This window comes from Xiphophorus couchianus, chromosome 16, assembly GCF_001444195.1.
Source record: "Xiphophorus couchianus chromosome 16, X_couchianus-1.0, whole genome shotgun sequence".
Lineage (NCBI taxonomy): Eukaryota > Metazoa > Chordata > Actinopteri > Cyprinodontiformes > Poeciliidae > Xiphophorus > Xiphophorus couchianus.
In genome coordinates, this window is record NC_040243.1 from 19,094,594 (window position 1) to 19,114,667 (window position 20,074).

General features: G+C 44.0%; 1 protein-coding gene across 1 annotated transcript; it reads left to right on the top strand.

Annotated features, from left to right (window-relative positions):
* Nucleotides 1-128: 128 nt before the first annotated feature.
* tnrc6bb.1 (trinucleotide repeat containing adaptor 6Bb.1) lies at nt 129-19,332 on the top strand. Its single transcript, XM_028041892.1, has 21 exons — nt 129-451; nt 2,932-3,019; nt 3,597-3,618; nt 4,096-4,536; nt 5,188-7,950; nt 8,035-8,181; nt 8,328-8,521; nt 8,844-8,906; nt 9,006-9,170; nt 9,309-9,446; nt 10,265-10,444; nt 10,594-10,698; nt 11,416-11,620; nt 11,709-11,861; nt 12,038-12,205; nt 12,981-13,127; nt 14,262-14,354; nt 14,573-14,782; nt 14,965-15,032; nt 16,094-16,233; nt 17,275-19,332. The coding sequence occupies exons 2-21, from the start codon at nt 2,963-2,965 to the stop codon at nt 17,813-17,815; spliced, it is 6,000 nt and encodes a 1,999-aa protein (XP_027897693.1). The 5' UTR covers nt 129-451; nt 2,932-2,962; the 3' UTR covers nt 17,816-19,332.
* The last annotated feature ends 742 nt before the right edge of the window (nt 19,333-20,074 follow it).

Here is a 20,074-nt window from a genome sequence, read left to right on the forward strand (position 1 = left end):
CTGGTGGACCGAACCTATAATTGCTACCCTCGCGGAAGGAGCTCAAAGGCGCCCTCTGCTGGTCCACAGCCGACCTCGCCTGCTCCTCCTCCCCTCTCTGATCAACAAGCAGCCTGGTGATATAATACACTGGCTGAACCTCCACAGAGAAGCAAAATGGCCGATAGTAAACTAACCGATCACACAGCGATAGACAGTCATCAAGAGGATATGTATTTTTTGTTTACAGCTTGAGAACTGCGTTTGCGCAAAAAAGGGTAGTTGCGGTTTTTTCCCCACTTTTTCTACGATTAACATTTTTTCGCCTACCGGTGATGTCATTTCTTATTCAATTTAGCCTTGAAAGCCTCGAAGAACTAGCTCGCTAGGCTAGCTACCTTGCTAGCCTGCTAGCGGTGGGTCTGCAAGAATATTTGCACAGAAGCACTTTATGTCCTGTGTGATTCCCGAGGTGAGTAATTACCCCTTTTTTAAATGTTTATGCGCCCCGGGAGCCTTTCCACACCGCATATGACGCAGCTAAACCCGCAGCTGGTTCCTTCATTCACACGGCGAGCTACATCGCTGTTTTAGGGTAGCTTCGCTTGGACGAACGTCATACAAGTTTCGTCGTATAAATTTGACCCTGGCAAATGTTGGAGCCCAGCACCCGGGCAGCCTGCTAAACCCGCCTCTCACTTGAAAACCTTGAAAGGTTGTCGAGGGTCTAATTGCAAAATGTGTGTAGGAGGGGAGAACGAGAACAAGCGGCATATTGTTAGTAAGTTAACGTGACGTTGGTGTTTGTCGGCTGCGTTCAGGATGTGGCTGTGCGGAGCCGCAGGGAGACACCTTGCTCCCTGACAGCTCTCCGCCTCTAACCCCGGCTCTGTGGGTCAGGGAACGGTGCTCAGCCGCTGCTTCACGGGGGACCATGTTGAGCTTCTTTTGAGTAAAGCTGCTCCGTTGACAGCTACCCACAAACCTCCACTGTTCCTCGTTAGCGTGTTATTTAGATGAGGCTTATTCATTTTTCCTGCGGCTGCCCGCGTGCACTTAAAAACAGCGTAAAGACACGTCGTGCGTTACATGGTGGCGGATTAAACCCAACAAGCTAACCAGCTAGCTTGCGCTAGCAACGTAAACATTGTGCTAATTGCGTGCAGCTAAACAAGCTGGCTTGAGAAAGTAGCTTTCTGTCTCTCTAGAACAACAAGTTCAATGTATTTAAGTTTTATTTTATGTAGTGGGACAACATAAGGTGGTGCATAGTTTTCAAGAGGAAGGAAAGTGGAACCTGATTTTCTATTTTTAAAATTTATTTTGCAGGGGGAAAAAAACAACCTGGAAAGTGTTGCATGTATTTCCATTGAGACCACTTTTCCCCTGACGCCCCCAAATAAATTGCAGTGTTACCAACTCCCTTCAGAAGTCACTTAAATGGCCAGCATGTTTCACCTTTGGGTAGTTTGAGCAAAGTTCATCTGTTCCACCATCTGAAAATGGAAACGGTGCGGCACAGCTGGCACAAATGTTCATGAGAATAGTGGCAAGAACAAAAACCACAAAAACCGTTCCTGAAAGAAAGCCGTTCAAAGACCAAAATAGGGCTTTTGAACTAAATGCTGTTGTACAGCACTGACAACTGTACACCCCCTAAAACACACATCTCCATCTGTGCGGTGGAAGTGGCAGTATCATGCTGTGGGGATGCTTTACTTTGGCAGCGACAGGGATGATAGATGGAGCAGAAAAATATTTGAAACAGTGGCGGAGGTTCACCTTCAAGGAGGACATCGACCCTTAAAGCAGCAAGAGCCACAACTGGATGCTTTCGATTACAGTATATTCAGGTGTTTGAATGGCCCAGTCAAAGTAAAACTAGCAAGAGTCAAACTGACGCTCTCCTTCCAGTTTGACTTAGATTAGATCCCCAAAACTCCGGTTGAGACATACCCCAATGAATGAGGAGCTATGTCCCTGCAAATGTGCGCCACACTTTTCAGATTTGTATTTATTTTTCAATTTAAAATGTAAAACCTTTTTTTTCTTCTTCTTTTACCATGTCACATTCGTTCACTATATACTAAAATCCCCCAACATGCGTTGTAGTTTGTCGTTTTAAATGCATTCAGGGGGTTCGAATGCTTGCGTGAGGCGCTCCAAACGCCTGTGTCTAAAAAAAAGAATTTAAATGATGTTGCAGTTGCGATAGTGTAAAAAAGTTGATAGTTTTGCTGCGACATAAAACACACAGAAAGTATTTTTGATGTGTTCGCAAGCCGCGCTCCAATAACGGGACGTGCTGTTTAGGTCAGTGTAGCAGTCAAAAGGTCTCTTTTCCTGCATAACATTTCTTACAGAAGACTTAAGGGAGTCTTGGTTTTTCTTTTTGCTTTATGAATGAAATGAAACAAAGCAGTGAAATAATTGCACATTCTACTGAGGTCTCAGAATCTTTTGGGTTTCTAGTGAAATTTTCTTCTGGAAAAAGAAAATCTTCTCATGGTTGTAAATTTTCTGGACTTTCTCACTTTTGCCCAGCCGACTCGCCTGTGATAAGCTCACCTGGAAACTATTCTCCTCTGCTGCCAAAGCGCGTCAAACGTCGGCTTTTTCAGAAACGTACGAGTCCACGCATGTGTATTTTTATTTATTTATTTTTCCTGCAGTCTGCACTGTCTGCCGTTTGGACTCGCAATGGTTTGCTGGTTAATGAATTATGCAACGCAGCGCCAGAGTACCAAGGCCTGCTCTCTAAGTTGTCCAGCCCTGGTTACCGTTTCCCTCTCTCTCTCTCTTTACACCGCTGACATTGTCGGAGACGATCCGATGAACGCATCGAAACATCCCGCTTGTTTATGAAGACGGCGCGACTCTGACGCACTTGCGTTTAAACTGCAGTGGCTTTAATAGCATGAATAATTGAACGTGTGCATTTCTTTTTCGCAGGCAGGAGAATCAAGAAGGGGAACAGCAGTTCATGGAAGACAAGAAAAAGAAGAAAGACGAGAAAAAGAAAAGGGAAACCTCTCAGAAGGTCAGTCTCCAGCACCTGCTGCGTTTTTTTCAGTTGGTTAAAAAATAATAAATAAATAAAAAAGCGTAGTTGAGGCGAAATGATATTTTAAAATGGATCTAGAAATGTTTCTCATTAGTCAAAGCGGATTCAGTCTGACTGATTTGTCCAGATAATAAAAGCAGAAGTTTAATCAGGCTCGCACCAAAGCATGTGCTTGCATATCTGGGCTCTGACCCAGAAGTGTTAAATGTTTTATGGACAATAAACTAAACAGTTTTTTTTTTTGTGACCCAAATTGTCCAACCTGTAGAGTAAATTAAAATCATTTATGCATGTAGGAAATAAATAAGTTGGTTTTTTTTAACTCAAGCTCTGAGTTGTTGTTTTTTGTTTTTAGCTTTGCTGTATTGGTAAACGTTTATTTTTACATGTGAGATTGTCATTTCCATTCTGTTCTGAGAAAACCCACAAACTTCTCTGTTTGTTGGGGTTTTCTATTTTTATTCTGAGCTTGCGAAAGATTTCAGAAATAAAATCGAAGGAAGTTTAGAAGTGATTGAATTCTTCTTTTTAATGTATCTGTTTCTTCTTTTAGGTGCCAGAGCAGAAAATCAAAGGTAAATATATATATATATTTTTAATAATGACTTGCATTAAATATCATGGGTGATGTAAAGATTTCCTCTTCATTAACGTTGTGAATAAATCTGTCACAATTAATTAATCACATGATAAAATGAGATTTATTATTTGCATTTTGTTTGCAGAGATGTCACAATCCATTTTATGTATGGTTTCGATTGCGTATGGTTTTTAGTTCTGTTTATTGTTGTGTTTTATTTTTGGTCATGTACAATATCTTCCAGTTCCAGTGTTATCTGTTTTCTGCTAAATTAAAAGTTTATTGGTCTATGAGAGAGAAAACTTGCATTATTGTTCCATTGTCACGATTTGAAAACCGTCTCAAAACAACAAAATTGTTGATCGCAATAACTACTGGGACAATTGATCGTCCAGCACAATTTATCGTGACGGGCCTCGTTGTGAATGTTACACTAAGCGTACTCCGTAAACGAGCTTTTCTGACGTTTCAGTGCCAGAACCAGCCAAGCCCTCCTGTTCCCAGCCGCTCGCCACCCCAGGCTCAGCGTCCCCCAGCCCTGGCCCCGTTTCCCCGTCGTCCCCCAGTCCTGGTGCAGGTGGGGGTTCCGCCCAAGTCCCTCCTGGTGGCGGGAACAATGCAAAGCAGCGAACTGCTGTGGCCAACGGACAGCCCTCCTCCTCCGCCTCGTCTCCTTCTGGAAGTCAGAGTTCGCAGCAGCAGCAGCGATACATGTCTAGAGAAGTCCCACCGCGATTTCGCTGCCAGCAGGACCATAAAGTGCTACTGAAGAGGGGCCAGCCGCCGCTGTCCTCCATGCTGTTGGGGGGAGGGGAAAGCAGTACGGGAGAGGTGGGAGGAGGCAGTTGCTGGGATGTTGCCCCATCCTTACAGGGGGCAGAAGGCCCTAATGCAAACGCTGACGGAAATACAGGTGAGGCTAATGGCAACTAGGTACAGAGTTGCCTAGTGTTTGCCATGTTTACAGAAACATGCAAATTTCTGGATTTCGATGTGTGTTTAGCTGATGTTAACTGAAACCATAAATCTAGAGAAAAGCAGTTTTCCATAAATGACTGAATACCATTTGAAAAATAAATCCCAATGTTATTCTAATAAGGGGTGCACCAATTGCCCTTTTCTGGCCGATCACTAATATTTAATAAGCCTGACTCGCCGATTCCAATTTTGGCTGATACCGATTTATTTTGTCTGAAAAGTTGCTAAATATAGCAACAAAGTTGCCAAGTCGGCAGCAGTGGGACGACTATTGTGCAGGCATAACCTGATGGGTGAGTCAGTCGGTCAGCTCTCCCTCACAGCAGAGTTAAAAGGAAAAGTGACTGATTTTCAGACCTTTGTGAAGGTAGATAAGATTGATTTCACATGCAAAAGTCACCAAACATTACAGAAGTCTGTGCTGATTCCTTGGCGCAGCCTTAATTCAAATAATCTAGTCTCCAGAACTATTGTATCCTTCAATAGATTCGGTTAAAAACTGGAATTGCTCTGGTGGAGGAACCCAACATGTGAAATGTTCAATAAAACTCTCAGTTATAATAACTTCTTCAACTTTTGTCCACAGATTCCAACGTGGGTTCATCCTCCCCTTCACCCCCAACCTCATCCTCATTTTGTGTTGCTGCTCTGTCGTCTTCTACTACTACTTCAACTTATGCAAATTCCACATGGGGGGCCAGCTCCAGCGGCCAGTCCTCCTCTCAGGGCTGCAGGAAGGTGTTTATGGATGGGACTGACCTGGATGACTGGCCTAGCATCACTGCTGGCCCCAAACTGAGTTCTGAAGGGGCCGGAGGAGGGATGCAGGAGCAGGACTGCCCTGGTAACAACAACAGTAGTGCCTCATGGGGGGAGAGAAACATGCAGCAGAAAGGAGGAACTGCAGGAGGAGGAGGAGGAGGTGAAGGGAACATGGACAATATTTCCCCACCTCGCTCTTCTCCTCTTTCTTCTTCTTCCTCGCCTATTGAATGTGCTCAGCCAAGTAGTGTGTGGGTCTCCTCCGCCGCGTCCCAAGTGGAGGTAGGCCACGGCTCGGCAGCATCTTACAATTCCAAAGTCTCCCATCTTCTTCCTGGGCCTCAGGAGAGCCCGTTGGGTGGCAGCAGCAGCGTCCCTGGTGCCAATTTCAACCCTAATGTGAACCCGTCTGCCTGGCCCGCCCTGGGGCAGAGCGGGACCTCCGTTCCGGCTTGTAGCGCCTCATCGCAACACTCGTCCGTGACTTCAGCTTCCTCATTCTCTGCCAGCACCACTGTCATCACCACTCAGACACTTTCATCTGTGAATCAAACTGGTCTCTACCAGCAGCACACTGAAACCGCTGTGGGGGCCAAGACTGGAGAACAGCAGCAGCAGCACTTAGGAAATCCAGGGCCAGAGCCGTGTTCGGGTGGGGCGGGGAGAGAAGCGGGACCAAATCAAGAAGGCGTCAACGAGGGAAACTCTGAGGTTGGCGGTGAAGGTGAGGCGAATACTTCTGGGTCTCTGTCTTCCTCCTCTGCTGCCTCGTCATCTTGGAGCGCTATGCCTCCGGTGACCTCCGAACCTGGCGCTGGTGCCTCGCAGGCAGACGGGTGGGGTGGAGGGGGTACTGGAGCTCAGGGGCATGAAGGGAACGTTTGGAGGTTTGGTAGCCAGGACGACAAAGCTGGGTGGGGCAAGGGGAATGGCGGGGGGTCAACCAACCCAGTTGTATCTCAGGGAGCTTGGGAAGGAGGAAGTACAGAAGTGAATTGGGGTGGCACCGCAGAAAGTGTAGGTTCTATTAACTTAGCAATAGGAAGTGGGGGAGAAGTGGATGGAAGCAGCATCAGCAGCAGCACGGACAGCGGCGGCGGCTGTTTAGAGGACTCTGCCTCGCAAAACTTAGCAACTATGACAAAAGCTTGGGACAATCAGAAAGGGATGGAAGGTGGAGACGGGACAGTCGAGGAGTGGGGAGGCGCAGGAGGGCAGGGCGGAGCTGTCGGAGGCGGCGGGGGAAATTCGTCGTCGAGCGGCGGTGGATCCGTCGCTGGAAGCGGAGGTGGACAGAAGGAGCGCTCCGCGCGGCACCATTCCGACCATTCCTCCGAGGCAGACGTGGCCTTACTTAGCATGCTCAACAGATCCGACCTGGACCCCCGGGTTCTGTCCAACACGGGCTGGGGCCAGACTCAGATCAAGCAGAACGTGGCCTGGGACCTGGACACCTCAAAAGGTGTAGGGAACAGAAACGAAAGAAACCCTTCATCTTCCTCTGCATTCTCATCAGCAACCATAAACACTACCACCATCCGCAGCTCTAGGTACCCATCCGAGAGCGGTTCTGCGTCCAATGATGCGTCGTCTGGCAGCCTAAACTCTGGCCCCGCTACTCCCAGGGATAATTGGGAGGGTGGCACTAAGCAGTCCACCAGTGGTCCTTTTATGCCTAGCAGCACCATGAGGAAGCCAGGATCGCCGGAAGACGACGTGCAGGGCAGTCAAGGAAAGGCAGCTGGAGGATGGGGGGAACCCCCACCTGAAAAAGAGGGCAAAGGATGGAGGACGGACGATCAGCAGTGGGGAGGTCACAGAGGAGGAAGGAAAAACTGGCAAGACTATGAACAACAGGGTAGCGGGTGGGGAGATGGAGCAGAAGACAAAGGAACAGGGGGGTGGAAGGGATCTACAAGAGGAGAAACAGGTGGTTGGGGAGAGGAATGGGGCAAGAAAGACTCGGCTTCTGGAGCCGGGTGGGGAGATGGGAGGAGGAGAGTCGGAAGCAACTCCGACGAGGGATCCTCCTGGGGAAACATGGACGAAGGGGGATCTCAGCGAAGAGGGTGGGGCAGTGGAGGAGATGTGGGTGGAGGCAAATCCCACCAGGACTGGGGGAGCGCCAAACCCAACGCAGCACAGATACCAAACAGCCAAGCGGCACCAACGAAAGCCCAAAATCATCATCATCATCAACAACAGCAGCAGCAGCAATCACCGGAGGGGTTTAACAGCCAGCCGAACGTCGGGGGCGGAGCTCAACTTTCAAAGAACCAGAACCAAAGTTTGGGGTGGACCGCTGGCCCAATTCCTCAAATCTCTGGGGGCGCGGGGGACCCGCTAGAGCCCAGCGGCTGGGAGGAACCGTCGCCTCAGTCCATAAGCCGGAAGATGGAGATCGACGACGGCACGTCAGCCTGGGGGGACCCAATACGCTACAACAACAAGAATGTCAACCTGTGGGACAAGAACAGCACCGCGCCGGGGTCGAAACAAGGTCCACAATGTCCGCCGCCAGCAATGCAACAACAGCCTCCGAGACGGCAGCACAGCATCAACTCCAACCCTGGCAGTGGAGCAGTGGGTAAGGGAAGCAGAATAACAATCAGGACTGATTACAAGGGTTTCCATAGCAATTTATATAGCTAAATGTTCAATTCCTTTGCAGGCATGTGGGGGGGAGCTGCACAAAGCGTGGATGATGGTACAACGACTTGGAGCCAGGCGTCGGACGCTGCGACCAGCTGGAGAGAACCGGACGATTCCAGCAAATCATCTGGCTGGAGGAACCCTTCACCCAACCCCAGCAAACCTGGTAGGAACCGAAACATTTATTGATGTAGCTCCAGTGGCTTCCAGAAGATTTTAATCCACTTTTTAGCACGAGTAAATAATGAGGTTGGCTCAACAATCTCTAGACTGGACTGCTTTTTAAGCCGTCTTGCTTTGTTTTTGCTGCAGGAGTGAAGTCGGTGGACAGCTGGGGCGGGAAGGGCGACAGCTCCATCGCCGCATCCCGGCACCCGAGCTGGGAGGACGACGAGGACGGCGGCGGCGGCGGAGTCTGGAGCAGCGCTGGTTCTCAGGGAAGCGGCTCGTCGTTTAACTCTGGAGGCTGGAGTCAGAGTCATGCTGGGAAGAGAGGAAACATCAAGGTTAGGAATGGGGTGACCTTTCTGGAACAGAACTATTTTCTTTCTTTTGCTTACTTATTTTTTCACTTTGTTTTTTACTGTTTTCCCACATTGGTGGGAACAAAGACACTGTCAACAATCTTTAGCAAATACAATCAGTCCTAAATCAATCCAAAACAAAAAGTCACACAGCAAACGATAGATGTTTCATGTTGTGTCCATCTTGTTTTTCTCTTCTTTTTTTTTAACCATGTACATTATTTTCTATTGAAGAATAAATGCTTTTAAAACTTTTTTTTGCTTGCTTTTGATTGAGAGCAATGTTTGGGTTTCTTTCTTACAGAGTGGAGGAGGCGACAGCTGGATGAATCCTGTATCTCGCCAGTTTTCCAACATGGGTCTTCTGGTAAGAAGTTCTCCAAAAATCCCAAACCGCTTCGCTTTTATAAGAGGTTATCATTAAAACATTCCTTTTCTCTTTTTTTTTTTTCTTCTTTTTTCTTAGGGTGATGATCCAGGCGTGGAAAAAAAGATGGACGGGGACAAGAGAGGAATAAATGACTACAATGGAGAGATGCGAAGAGGAGGGCGAAGCGGAGGAGGAGGAGGGTACCGCATGCCTAGTTCCAAAGACATGGGCCCTGGTGACATGGGACCCTATGGTGATAAGGTGAGAGTCTTATTGTGCTATATCTACATGATTTCAACGTAACATTGAAATCACAAGTCACCTGAAACTCTTCAAAGCCTTCAGTTTGATTCTCTTAGCACAGAGTTGCTAATGGTTGGTGGTACGTTGTTGTTCTAGATGGGTGGCCATGGAGTGTTTGCTGCAGGTGGAGGAGGGATGTCTCAGCCTCGAGGGATGCACCAGCCTGGCATGCATTCGATGAACTCGTCCCCAGGGTTACGGGCTCAAGTGCCTCATCAGTTCCTTTCTGCTCAGGTTGGCTGTCCTCAATTGTCGTCTTCTTCTTGTTTTTTGCCAAACAAAAAACAAAACGAGAAAAATACCAGCAAGTATTTATCTTGCTGGTATCGCTACTTTTTATGGTGCCCAATGAGAGTCATAGTCATTGCAATTTTGCTGGTGTCTTTTAGTTGTTTGTTCGGTTCCCATGGTAACCTGTTGTCGGGCTGCGATGTTCTCCGCTACGTTCATTATTGATTCTGGTTTTAACTCAGAAATGCGCCACAGCGTCAGGATATAGGTTTCACACCAGCTGGATTCAGAGTTGTTGCTATGGAGACAGTCAAAAACACAAGTGACTTGCACTTGCAGCTGTAAATCTTTAAATATCGCAACGTTATGCAAACAATGACAACATAGAATAAGATTTTTTTTATTTTCTTTGTTCATTTGATCGGGTCTAAGCCTTTGCTGTTTATTGATCTTTGATTGGGCGAAATTGTGTTACATCATTATCAATACATTTCTTGAAAATGGTCTCAAAACGACAAAATTATCTTTTATCACAATAATCACTGGGGCAGTTTATAATGCAGCAAAATGTATTGTTACATTTCCCTTGTTTGTTCATTCCTCTGTGCCTATAGACTGTGGCGTATTTCAGCTGTTGAGAAAGTTTTGTTTACGGTTTTATAGTTTCTGTCCAACATTATTTCTTTCCCAAGCACCTTTTTTATAAGTGACAAAAGTTCCCAAAGTATCTGGAATCAGTGTGATTCTGTTTTTTGGGTTGTTTTTTTTAATCATGATTCACTTCAGTGTCACCAAACCCAAATGTTTTTTTTACTCTACAGGTGCCGGGTCCCATGCTGAAGCAGATGCCCTCTCCTGGCGGCAGCGTAGGGGGAGTGGGAGGTGTCGGCGGCGTTGGAAGTGTCGGCGGGGTTGGCGGAGGAGTGTTCCCGCCTCAGATTTCCCCGCAGCAGCTTGCAGTGCTCAGCAACATTTACCCCCACATGCAGCAGTTCCATCTGGTACGCGCTGAAACGTTACGTAGCTCACCAAGATGAGTCATCCGCTGGTGACCCTTTCGCGAGACTGCAATCGCTCGAACGAATCGGCCGTTCGAGCGATTGTTGAACGTCGATTTGTAAGAAATGTTTCTTGCCGTCATTTGTGGCAGGCTTGTCAGCTGCTGCTACAACAACAGCAGCAACAGCAGGTCCTGCAGAACCAGAGGAAGTTCCCCCAACCTCAGCCTCTCAGACAACAGACAGACACGCAGCAGGTGAGCATTTCGGAGATCTTTTTAATCACGCACATCTTTGCTTCAGCTGCCCTTTCTTGATCACACAACAAAGAGGCCGCTCCGTCAGGGCTGCCACTGTTAGCCAACGTCATCCAGAAACACTCAGAAGTGTTGCAGAGCAAGGCGTGGCGTCTCCGTGGTTGCGTCCCCCCCCCCCTTAAGTTTCAGCGGGTTGAGTTAGGTTATTGTGTTGCTAAGCGACACAACTACACAATGAGGTTCACAGTGATTGTTGCTGAGTGAAGACAGTTTTATTTCTGTTTGCTAAAGCGGTAGCCACTGCAGCAGTGAAACAAGCGACGACATGAGAGGTCGTCTGATTCGACGGTGGGGTTAAAAGCCATTTTATCGCTTTGGATGATTCTGGATGATCCTTAATTAAGTTCCAGTTCAAAATTTGAATTATACAAGACTGATGTTGTAGATATAGGCAATGTACACATGTAATCAGACTTTAGTTTGTTTTTGATGTATAGAACTACACATAGAGTATTATAATATAAAGTTAATAAAACACAAGATGACATTGACTGGGAAACATGTCTAAGCAAGTATGTAGACAAGTGCAGCCAATATATGTCCTTTTTTTCTTGTTTCTTAGCGGGTGGAGCTTATATTCAGGTGCTCTAACTAGTCTAGAAATTACAGTACTTGTACATTTTCTCATTCTACTTCCTTATATATTTTTCTTCTCAGCTGGCGAGGATCATGGCGATTCTCCAGCAGAGGCAGCAGCAAGTTGGAGCTGGAGGAGCAACAGCTGGTGGAGGGAACTCCAAGGTGTCCCCCTCTCACCTGGGAGGAGGCGTGTCCAAACAATCCATGGTAGACCCCCTCCCACACACTGGAATGGGGGGTCCCTTATCAGACCTTCATGCCAAATCACAAGGAATGTATTCTGGTACGTTCCTCCAGACAGCTGATGTTTTTTTTACTCACCCGTGAGCCAGAGTAAAGGATTGATCCAGGATGGGTTTTTTTCTGGTCAGGGCTCACAGCTGGTGGCAACCTGTCGACACTAGAACTCAGCCCCATGATGGGGGGCATGAAGGACATGAGTGTACAACAGTCCCGCTTTAAATGGATGATGGAGGGACATTCCCCTGCTCCGTCTCCTCCAGACACAGCCCTTCACAAGAACGGTAGGCTAACAGATGGTTCCCAGTGGGATTTTTTTTTTTTTCTGTATCTCCAAAAGTCACACCTCCGATGCTGCCGCGACTCCATTACTCACTCGCCACTCACAGTGTATCCGAGCGTGACGCAGAAAATGACTAAAGCTGTTTTGTGGTTTGTTTTTTTTTTTGCTATCCGCAAGGCCCTGTACCCAGTTTGATAAAGGTTCGAGGAGGGTCTCCGTACTCCCAGTATGAAATGCTGGGGAGTGAAGGGTTAGGGATCCCACCTCAGGGCTCTGCAGACAGCTGGCACCGAACTCCTGGTAGTAAAATGGGAAACAAACCTGCCACTTCAAGCTGGCCTCCAGGTGTGGACATGCTGCTTTTTTTATTATTTTATCTGTTTTCGTCTTACAGGATCAGTGACAGTCTGAGAAAAAATGCGCTGATGAAAACTTTACGCTTATGTTTTTACAAGTTAAATAGAGCTGAAACCTTCAATTATTTTAGTAATTGAATTGATAAATTGGTACATTCTGCAGATTTTTTTTTATTAATCCACTGCAGTCTTTTATTTACACTATCAAAAATGACGAAATGAATTCCCTTTTTAAATAAGAAAATGCTTCATTCTTTAAAATGTAATAACAAAACATTCATTTAGTGTATTCTTGACTATTTGTAGATTTATTGATCTTTTGTTTTCACTAACTGTTCAATAATTGGATAGCAAAAGGTGCTTAAGAGAAGACTTTTTTTTTATTTACAGAATTGGAATCAGGTGAAGCTAAAACTGTTACGAGAAGAGTTCTAGGTTGAATGCATTTACAGAATTTTTTTTTTTCTTAGATGCAAGTGTATATATATTTTTGTACAGTTTTGGCTTAGTTATTGTTCATAGTGTACTGTGTTTCCAGCAGGTTAACGATTTAATGCAAGTTTTTTGGGTAATTATTACAATAATCAATTAATCACAAATAATCTGATTAATTGTTTCAGCCTTAAAGGTAAATAACAGCAGATTAAGGATTGTAATTCAGAATTGGTGAACACTGAGGATTTTAGAACGTAGCCAAGGCTATAAATCTTAATATATGCAAATTATCCAGATCATTTAAGCTACTTATGTTTCTGTTGTGACAGAGTTCCAGCCTGGTGTACCATGGAAAGGAATCCAGAGCACTGGAGACCCAGAGTCCGACCCCTACATGACCCCTGGTAGAGTCCTCGGCTCCCCAGCATCCCCAAATCTCAATGATCCGGACCACCCATTACTACGAGACAATATAGGTAATTCACTGCCAAATATCTTCCCGTTTTTAGTTCCTGGTTTGAGTGTTTCCATATTATCCTTGAGACAAAGGTACATGATGTACTAACTCTAAAAATGATGTTTTGACTAATTGAAAGATAATAAAATCTTATTACACCACATCTACTGTTAGCTGCTGTTGGATTATATTGTATGTATTATACAGTCAAGGTTTTAAAATCAATTTTTTTGGAATAAAGCTAGTTTACCTAGACAGGCAGAGAGATGTTATAGTGCCCTGGTAGTTTAACAAGATTTTCTGAAGTTTTCTTGATTCATCATGAAAATGTTGTCAAACCTCTTAGTCTCGTTCACATTATAACCAAAGCTCAGGATTTTTGTGTGCTTAACAGGAAGCAACACATAATAATAAAGTAGAAAGAAACCTTTTATTCAAATTTCTTAAAGCATTTTTGAGATTGAATATATAAGCATAAACGAAATTCATCTGATTTGGGTGGATGTTCCTTCCAAAGGGAATGAACACATGCTTTTTTTTTTTTTTTAAATGGCCCAGTTAAAGTACAGGACTAAATCCACAAACTTTTCAGGTTTCATGTGTATCCTATAAAATGTCAATAAAAAAAGATTCCTTTAAGGTTTTTTCCTAAAACATGGTGAAGCTGAAGAGTAGCTACCAAAAGCAAGAGGCTCAAGGTTTGTATCCTGGACGAGCCCCCAATTTATGTTCTGATTCAGGTTGTTGAGCCGCAGCGTCAAATGGACAACTGAACAGGAAATGGATAATAGTTTTTTTGTGACAGTCGTTCAATAATAAAAGTCCTCAACAAGCAGATCTGCCCTCTCTAGGCGTGCCGTTAATCTGTGCTCTCTCAGGTGCAGCCAATTAACCCCGTCGAGCTAACAGCAACTGTTGCCGTACTCTAAATCCTGAGAGGATTTTAGATAAACGCTAAAGGAAATGCCATGTTTCTAAGGAATAAATAAAGAAAGAGAACACTCCTTATCACTGAAGCTTCACTGCTCTGTGTACTGTAGCTCAGCCCTGTCGTTTCCTGCAGCCCTAACACAAGGACAATCTTCTTAATGGCTCAGTATTTGGGCTGTTACTTTCTTTTTGCTGTTATTGCTCATGTTTGAACCGTTTGCAGGGCCAAACCCCTCCCTCAACACCTCGCTGCCTTCACCTGGTGCCTGGCCCTACAGTGCCTCAGACAGCCCCCTCAGCAATGCACACAGCACAGGTCTGATTTCTATTTTGCTTCTTCTTTGCATTCAACTCCTTTTTTTTCTCCACGCATTAATTTGGAATTCAAATCACTACATGGTCATATGTTTGTTAGAAAAGTTTCCCCAAGGTTTTAGGTCTGCTAAGTTGCCGTATCTGCCGTCTGCAACGTGCCTCTGTGTAGCTTGCATTTCATAACTCATTTATCTCTCCCACTCTCCAAACCCCTCCCAGGAAAGTACGCCGAGTACAAGCCCAGCTGGCCTCCAGAGCCCATCGGACAAAACAAATTATGGAAGACCAATCGCAGTAGCTCGCAGCTGCCGCGTCCCCCTCCTGGCCTGACCAATCAGAAGCAGGCCTCGCCCTCCCCGTGGGGAACTGGAGGTCCGCGGTTGGCTCGGAGCTGGGGAGGGATGAATCAAGAGTCAAGATTTGGGTCAGGTACTTTGGAGAGAGAATTGGTTTTATAACCATTTTTTTTGTCAGCTTTTGTTTTGATTTTATACTGTTAAGAAAAGAAGGTTTCATGTATCTTAGCTAGGTTCTGACTATGGTAGCATGATTAGCATAAAAGTGTTTCTGTTTCATCATGTTATTCTTCTCTCTTCCTGTTTTTTTTCTAGGCTCAGCTTGGAGTGATGGTACCTCTAGAAGCAGCTGCTGGCTGCTGCTGAGAAACCTAACCCCTCAGGTAAGGACAGAGGACGCTCACATGGACACAGGAGACTAAAAATATCAACCCTTGTTTGGAAATTTAACTCAGAACAATAATTACAGTAGCAGAGGTATGTTAGATTTACTTGTCAGTAACGTCTATATTTTAGTCGATGTCAATCTTTTAATGAGTTATCTAAATAAACAAACTATATTTAGTCAGGTTCACATAAAAGGTTTTCTGATAAAAGATTTATGGGATACAGAGTTACAATCCCTAATACGCAAAATTCTGAGTGTTGCTCACTGATAACCAACTTTTAATCTAATTTTATCATATTTTTAAAGTGATTACATTGTTTTTTGATTTTTTTTATGATGCAGATGCTTACTGTGTGAAAATAATGCAGTCCCTTTCAAAAGTGGCACACCTTCAAGCTGCGCACAAACTCAAGAAACTTTTATTGAGCTATTATGTGATGAGCCAAACAATGTGATATGTAATTTTAAAGTGGAATAAAGTTTTCCAAATTTCTCACCTATTAAAATCTGAAGTGGATCTTGGGATTTGGATTCAGCCTCATCAATTTCCTTAAACAAAGAAAATAGGATAGTTTAGATATAAGCATATTTGTGCTCAAACTCTAAAATAAGTATTATTTGAGACATTTCAACCTCTTTTTTTTTTAATGCAAATTAAACAGACTAAAGCTTGACTCTGCCAGAGCTGGACTGGAGAGATAATTGAGCCATTTAATGAGTTGGGGTTAGCAGAAATTACTTTTTCAGGACATTCCTCAAGAAGCTTAAAAATGAAGATGATAACTTCTGGGCTTACATTAGTAATGCACACCGATTATCTCTCTGGAGACGTTGTAGCGCCCTAGCTCACTGTAACAATTAAGAAACTATAAATGAATTCAATGCAAAGTGCGATGTCTGCTTTGCAGTATTAACACGTAGCTTTTCCTCTGCGTAACCATTCTTGCCGTAACCACCAACGTTCCTTGACCTTTTCTGGCCCAATACTTAATGAACCTGGTGAAATGTTTTACACCAAACATTCTCTCTTTCTTTTTTTTCTTTTTCCGATTCTAGATTGACGGCTCCACGCTAAGGACTATCTGTATGCAGCACGGCCCCCTGCTGACCTTTCACCTGGGCCTAACCCAGGGCAGCGCTCTGGTTCGATACAACAGCCGGCAGGAGGCGGCCAAGGCTCAGGGTGCTCTTCACATGTAGGTTCACCAGCAGCCCCACAGACACTACGGATCCAGTGCTTCTCAGATATTGTTTATAAAAATAAATCCCAAGAATGCTCTAGAGCTTATTGTTGTAAGTAGGGAGGAAGTTACCGATTAATGAGTTAATGTAAAGTTGATTAATCTTGTCAATCAACTAATAAGCGGCCAGAACCTGAGTTTTCTCTTGTTTTAAATTCCCTGTGATCAGAAAGATTTTCACGCAGAAATACCGAAGTACCGTCTACGGTTGCTGTTGAAGGAATATTAAAACTTTGCTCCATAAAATGCATCAACTCACAGCAGTCCTCAAAATCAACCATGGTTTTATTCCACCACTACACAATTGTTCTGTGTGATCCCCTCTGTTTTTTTGTTGTTGTTTTTTGTTATACTAACCTCACCTTTGTATCACATAAATTTTTGGTTGGGAAGTTGAACCCACTACCAAAAAAGTAAAAATAAAATTATGAGCAAAAACTCATACTAGAATAACATCGTGGTATTATGAAAATAACCATAATAATATTACAACTTTGTTCTGGTAGTTTTACGACTTTATTCCCGTACGGGTATATTCTTGTAATATTGACTTTACTCTCGTAATTTTATGACTATATTCTCATAATTTTATCTTTCTTTTTTATTTATTTTATTCTCTTACCGTGGCCTAATACTGCGCCGTAGCTCCGCTCTGTGTTTATGCACTTTTGTTTTGAAATATATAGGCCCTTTTGCATCTCACACCGAACTCAGTTTGGACCCGGTTTGTTTTGGGTTTTTTTGTTCTGTATGTCTCTGCCATCTTAATTCCTGTATCACCTGGCTCCAATTAAGGAAGACCAAGGCTTGTTGGCGGCCAAACTACAACACAAAAACATGGTCTAAGCGGAGGTTATTAGTTAATCAATGATAATCATAAGTCAAATAGTTGTTTGCGTCCCTAGTTATGAGAAAACTTTAAGGAGTTTAATGAATATGAATAATGTTGCATTCAGTTGTATTCCTAAAAGATGTTTGTCTTGACTTGCCTTCCAGGTGTGTTCTGGGAAACACCACCATCCTGGCTGAGTTTGTGAGTGAAGAAGAGGTTGCACGCTATTTTGCACATTCCCAGGCCGAAGGGGCTGGCTCGGGAGGAGCAGCGGGCAACGGAGCGCCCGGTTCATCCGGAACGGGCGCGGCCGTGGCCAGCAGCGGCGGGAGCTCCCCTGGGAGTGAGCGGCCGGCGGTGGGCTCATCTTCAGGTGGAAACGGAAATGGCGCCGGCGGAGGGGAAAGGTCGTCCGGCTCTGGATGGCAGAGTCTCGACGGTACGGGCGCGTCTTCGGAAGCGTCTTCGGCCCAAGGACCGGGGCTCGCGATATTCTCCCAGTGGAGCACCAACGGAGCCGGGGCCGGGGAAGGAGGCGTCGGCGGGGTGGAGAGTGGGCGGTCTGGGCTGTGGGGCGGCATAAACACAGGATACCCGAGCAGCAGCCTGTGGGGAGCACCTCAAATGGAGGAAAGGCACCAAATGGACAGCTCCGCCGGACTGTTGCCTGGCGACCTGCTGGGTGGGGGGGCCGACTCCATCTGATGAGCCCGCCTAACGAGTACGATCTGATTCGAACACACTGATAGGGCATACACTGGGATACATATGTACTTAATATGGCACACATATTTACATGGTATGCATATTGATGTACTGAATACATACCCGTGCGTACATATACTAGGATGCATATTAACGTGCACACACACAAAGCAGAAATGTGAGACATGCTTACACACATTCTCATGGCCAGACTTAAGCTATTATATATTAAAAAAAAAACAAATGCAGGGACTGTTAGATGTGTATTCAGCCTTTTTTTCCACACATGAAGATTTCAACTGCTTAGACTTGAAACCTGAAAAAGAATGAAAAAGAAAAAAAAGTCAGTGAGTCTTAAAGACTCGACTGGATCGCAACGTGCTTAGTAAGTAGGGGGACTTTTTAACCGATTTACATGAACATGCACACACCAAATACAGAGAAGCCTTCAGACAGACAGGCACTGTAAACAGCATTACCTTCATCATTATAAGAGAACACTGAGGAGTGCAGTTTGTATTCACATCCCCTTAAAGACAGAGATTGAATCCAAACACATGCAAAACGGCTCTGATCCAGATCAGGGCTGTACCTTACTGTGTATGTTAGGTTTGTTTTTATTTTGTTGTCGTTGTTGTTGTTGTTGTTTTCTTTTTTTTTTCTTGTTTCGTTTGGATGTATGATTATAATTTTTGAATAGTGAAATTTTGAAAGAAAAAAAAAACTAGAAAAAAAAAAGTCATTGATAACGTTTTCAAAAATGCTGACCTCCTACTGTTGTATCTCACGCACTCTTTTGTTTTTTTCTGTTATTCGTTCTTCAACATGTTTGTTACTGTTGCAGTGATACATGTTTAATTGCTGGCATTTTCAGGCTACGATGCATTTCTCCACGTGTCGATGCTGTGTGCAGCATCACACACACTATGAGTATGAGTGAGACTTGAGACCAAGTAAGTGGATTATAAACCACCGCAGTCGCTGTGCATGTGTGTGAGAATGTGACGACGATGCGTGTGCGCATGGTAATGCCTGTCATAATGTGGGTAAGGCTGCTTACTTATACAGAAGGTCTATATATTAAAAAAAAAATGTTATGAGTGCATTTGGTATTCTGCTGACTGTGTGTTAAGAAATATTGGCACTAATGCTTTTTTTTTTTTCTCCCCTTTTCATTTGAAGTGTTTTTTAGTAGATATGTCTTTTTTTTATTGTCTGACCTGCAATAATAAGAAAAGAAACATTTTAATGACACAAAGAGCTGAAGGCATATGCGTTGAGAAAAATGGACATGCCAAATCTTATCAAACTGTGTGCAGTGGGCGGGGCGGGGCGGGTTGTTTACAGATACAGTGTAAGCGTTACCGTTCGTTTTTAATGGTTTGTTGTGTATTTGTTTTAAATTAAGACAGGCTTTAACACTCCTGTTCAGTGTTTTCGTTTTGAGATTTTACAGAAGAAAAATTTATTTAAACAATGAGAACAAGATTAATAAAGATGAAAGTATTGGCTTCTAAGTTTGTCCTCGTGGTTATTTTTTTTCATGAAATGTACGCAGCTCTCGTCAGAAATTTGCATAAATTCATCTTGGACATAGATGTTCAGATTAATTGTGTGCTTTTCAATGAACAATTAAAAAATTAAGTCATTATGCAAAGACAACTTAAATGTTTTTTTATAACCAATGTTTACATTTTTGGGGAATTTTTCTGTACTCTACACAATGTCAATATTCCACTTAAATATTTAGTATTATATGTATTAAACACAAATGAAACAATTTACAATTGTGGTTCTGTGTTTAGGCTGCGAGATGAACCCAGACAGAACCCACTTATGCACAGAATATACACACTCCTTGTAGAAAAGACCCCAGGTTGTATAGCCTCAACCGATTTGGTTCACCTTAAAAAATAACTGCTAAAAATACTTAAAAGATAAAAATGATGCTGTTTATGCTAACTATGAATGTTTGTAGTCTTCTAACCAGAATTATGTGAAATTTATCTCCCGTTTGGCGATTCGTAATGTGAATTTTCAACAGTATCGTTTGTTCTAACTCTTATATTCATATTAGCAAAGTATTACAACTAATAGTCTTGCAACAAGCCCTGTGTCAGTCATCGTTTTACCATCAACACCAATCCAATTTAAAACCAACGTCACAACCACAGTCAACAATGGCTTACAGTTAACTGTTTACTTGCTGTAAAGTACTAATGCGATATAATATTTAAAAAAAAAAAGATAGCACGTTTA

Bases quoted from the DNA above. Each gene is read 5' to 3' on its own strand.
- tnrc6bb.1 (XM_028041892.1), top strand. From the start codon at position 2,963: ATGGAAGACAAGAAAAAGAAGAAAGACGAGAAAAAGAAAAGGGAAACC. The intron at 10,699-11,415 runs GTGAGCATTTCG...TTTTCTTCTCAG, and splicing joins AACAGACAGACACGCAGCAG to CTGGCGAGGATCATGGCGAT. The intron at 15,033-16,093 runs GTAAGGACAGAG...TTCCGATTCTAG, and splicing joins TGAGAAACCTAACCCCTCAG to ATTGACGGCTCCACGCTAAG.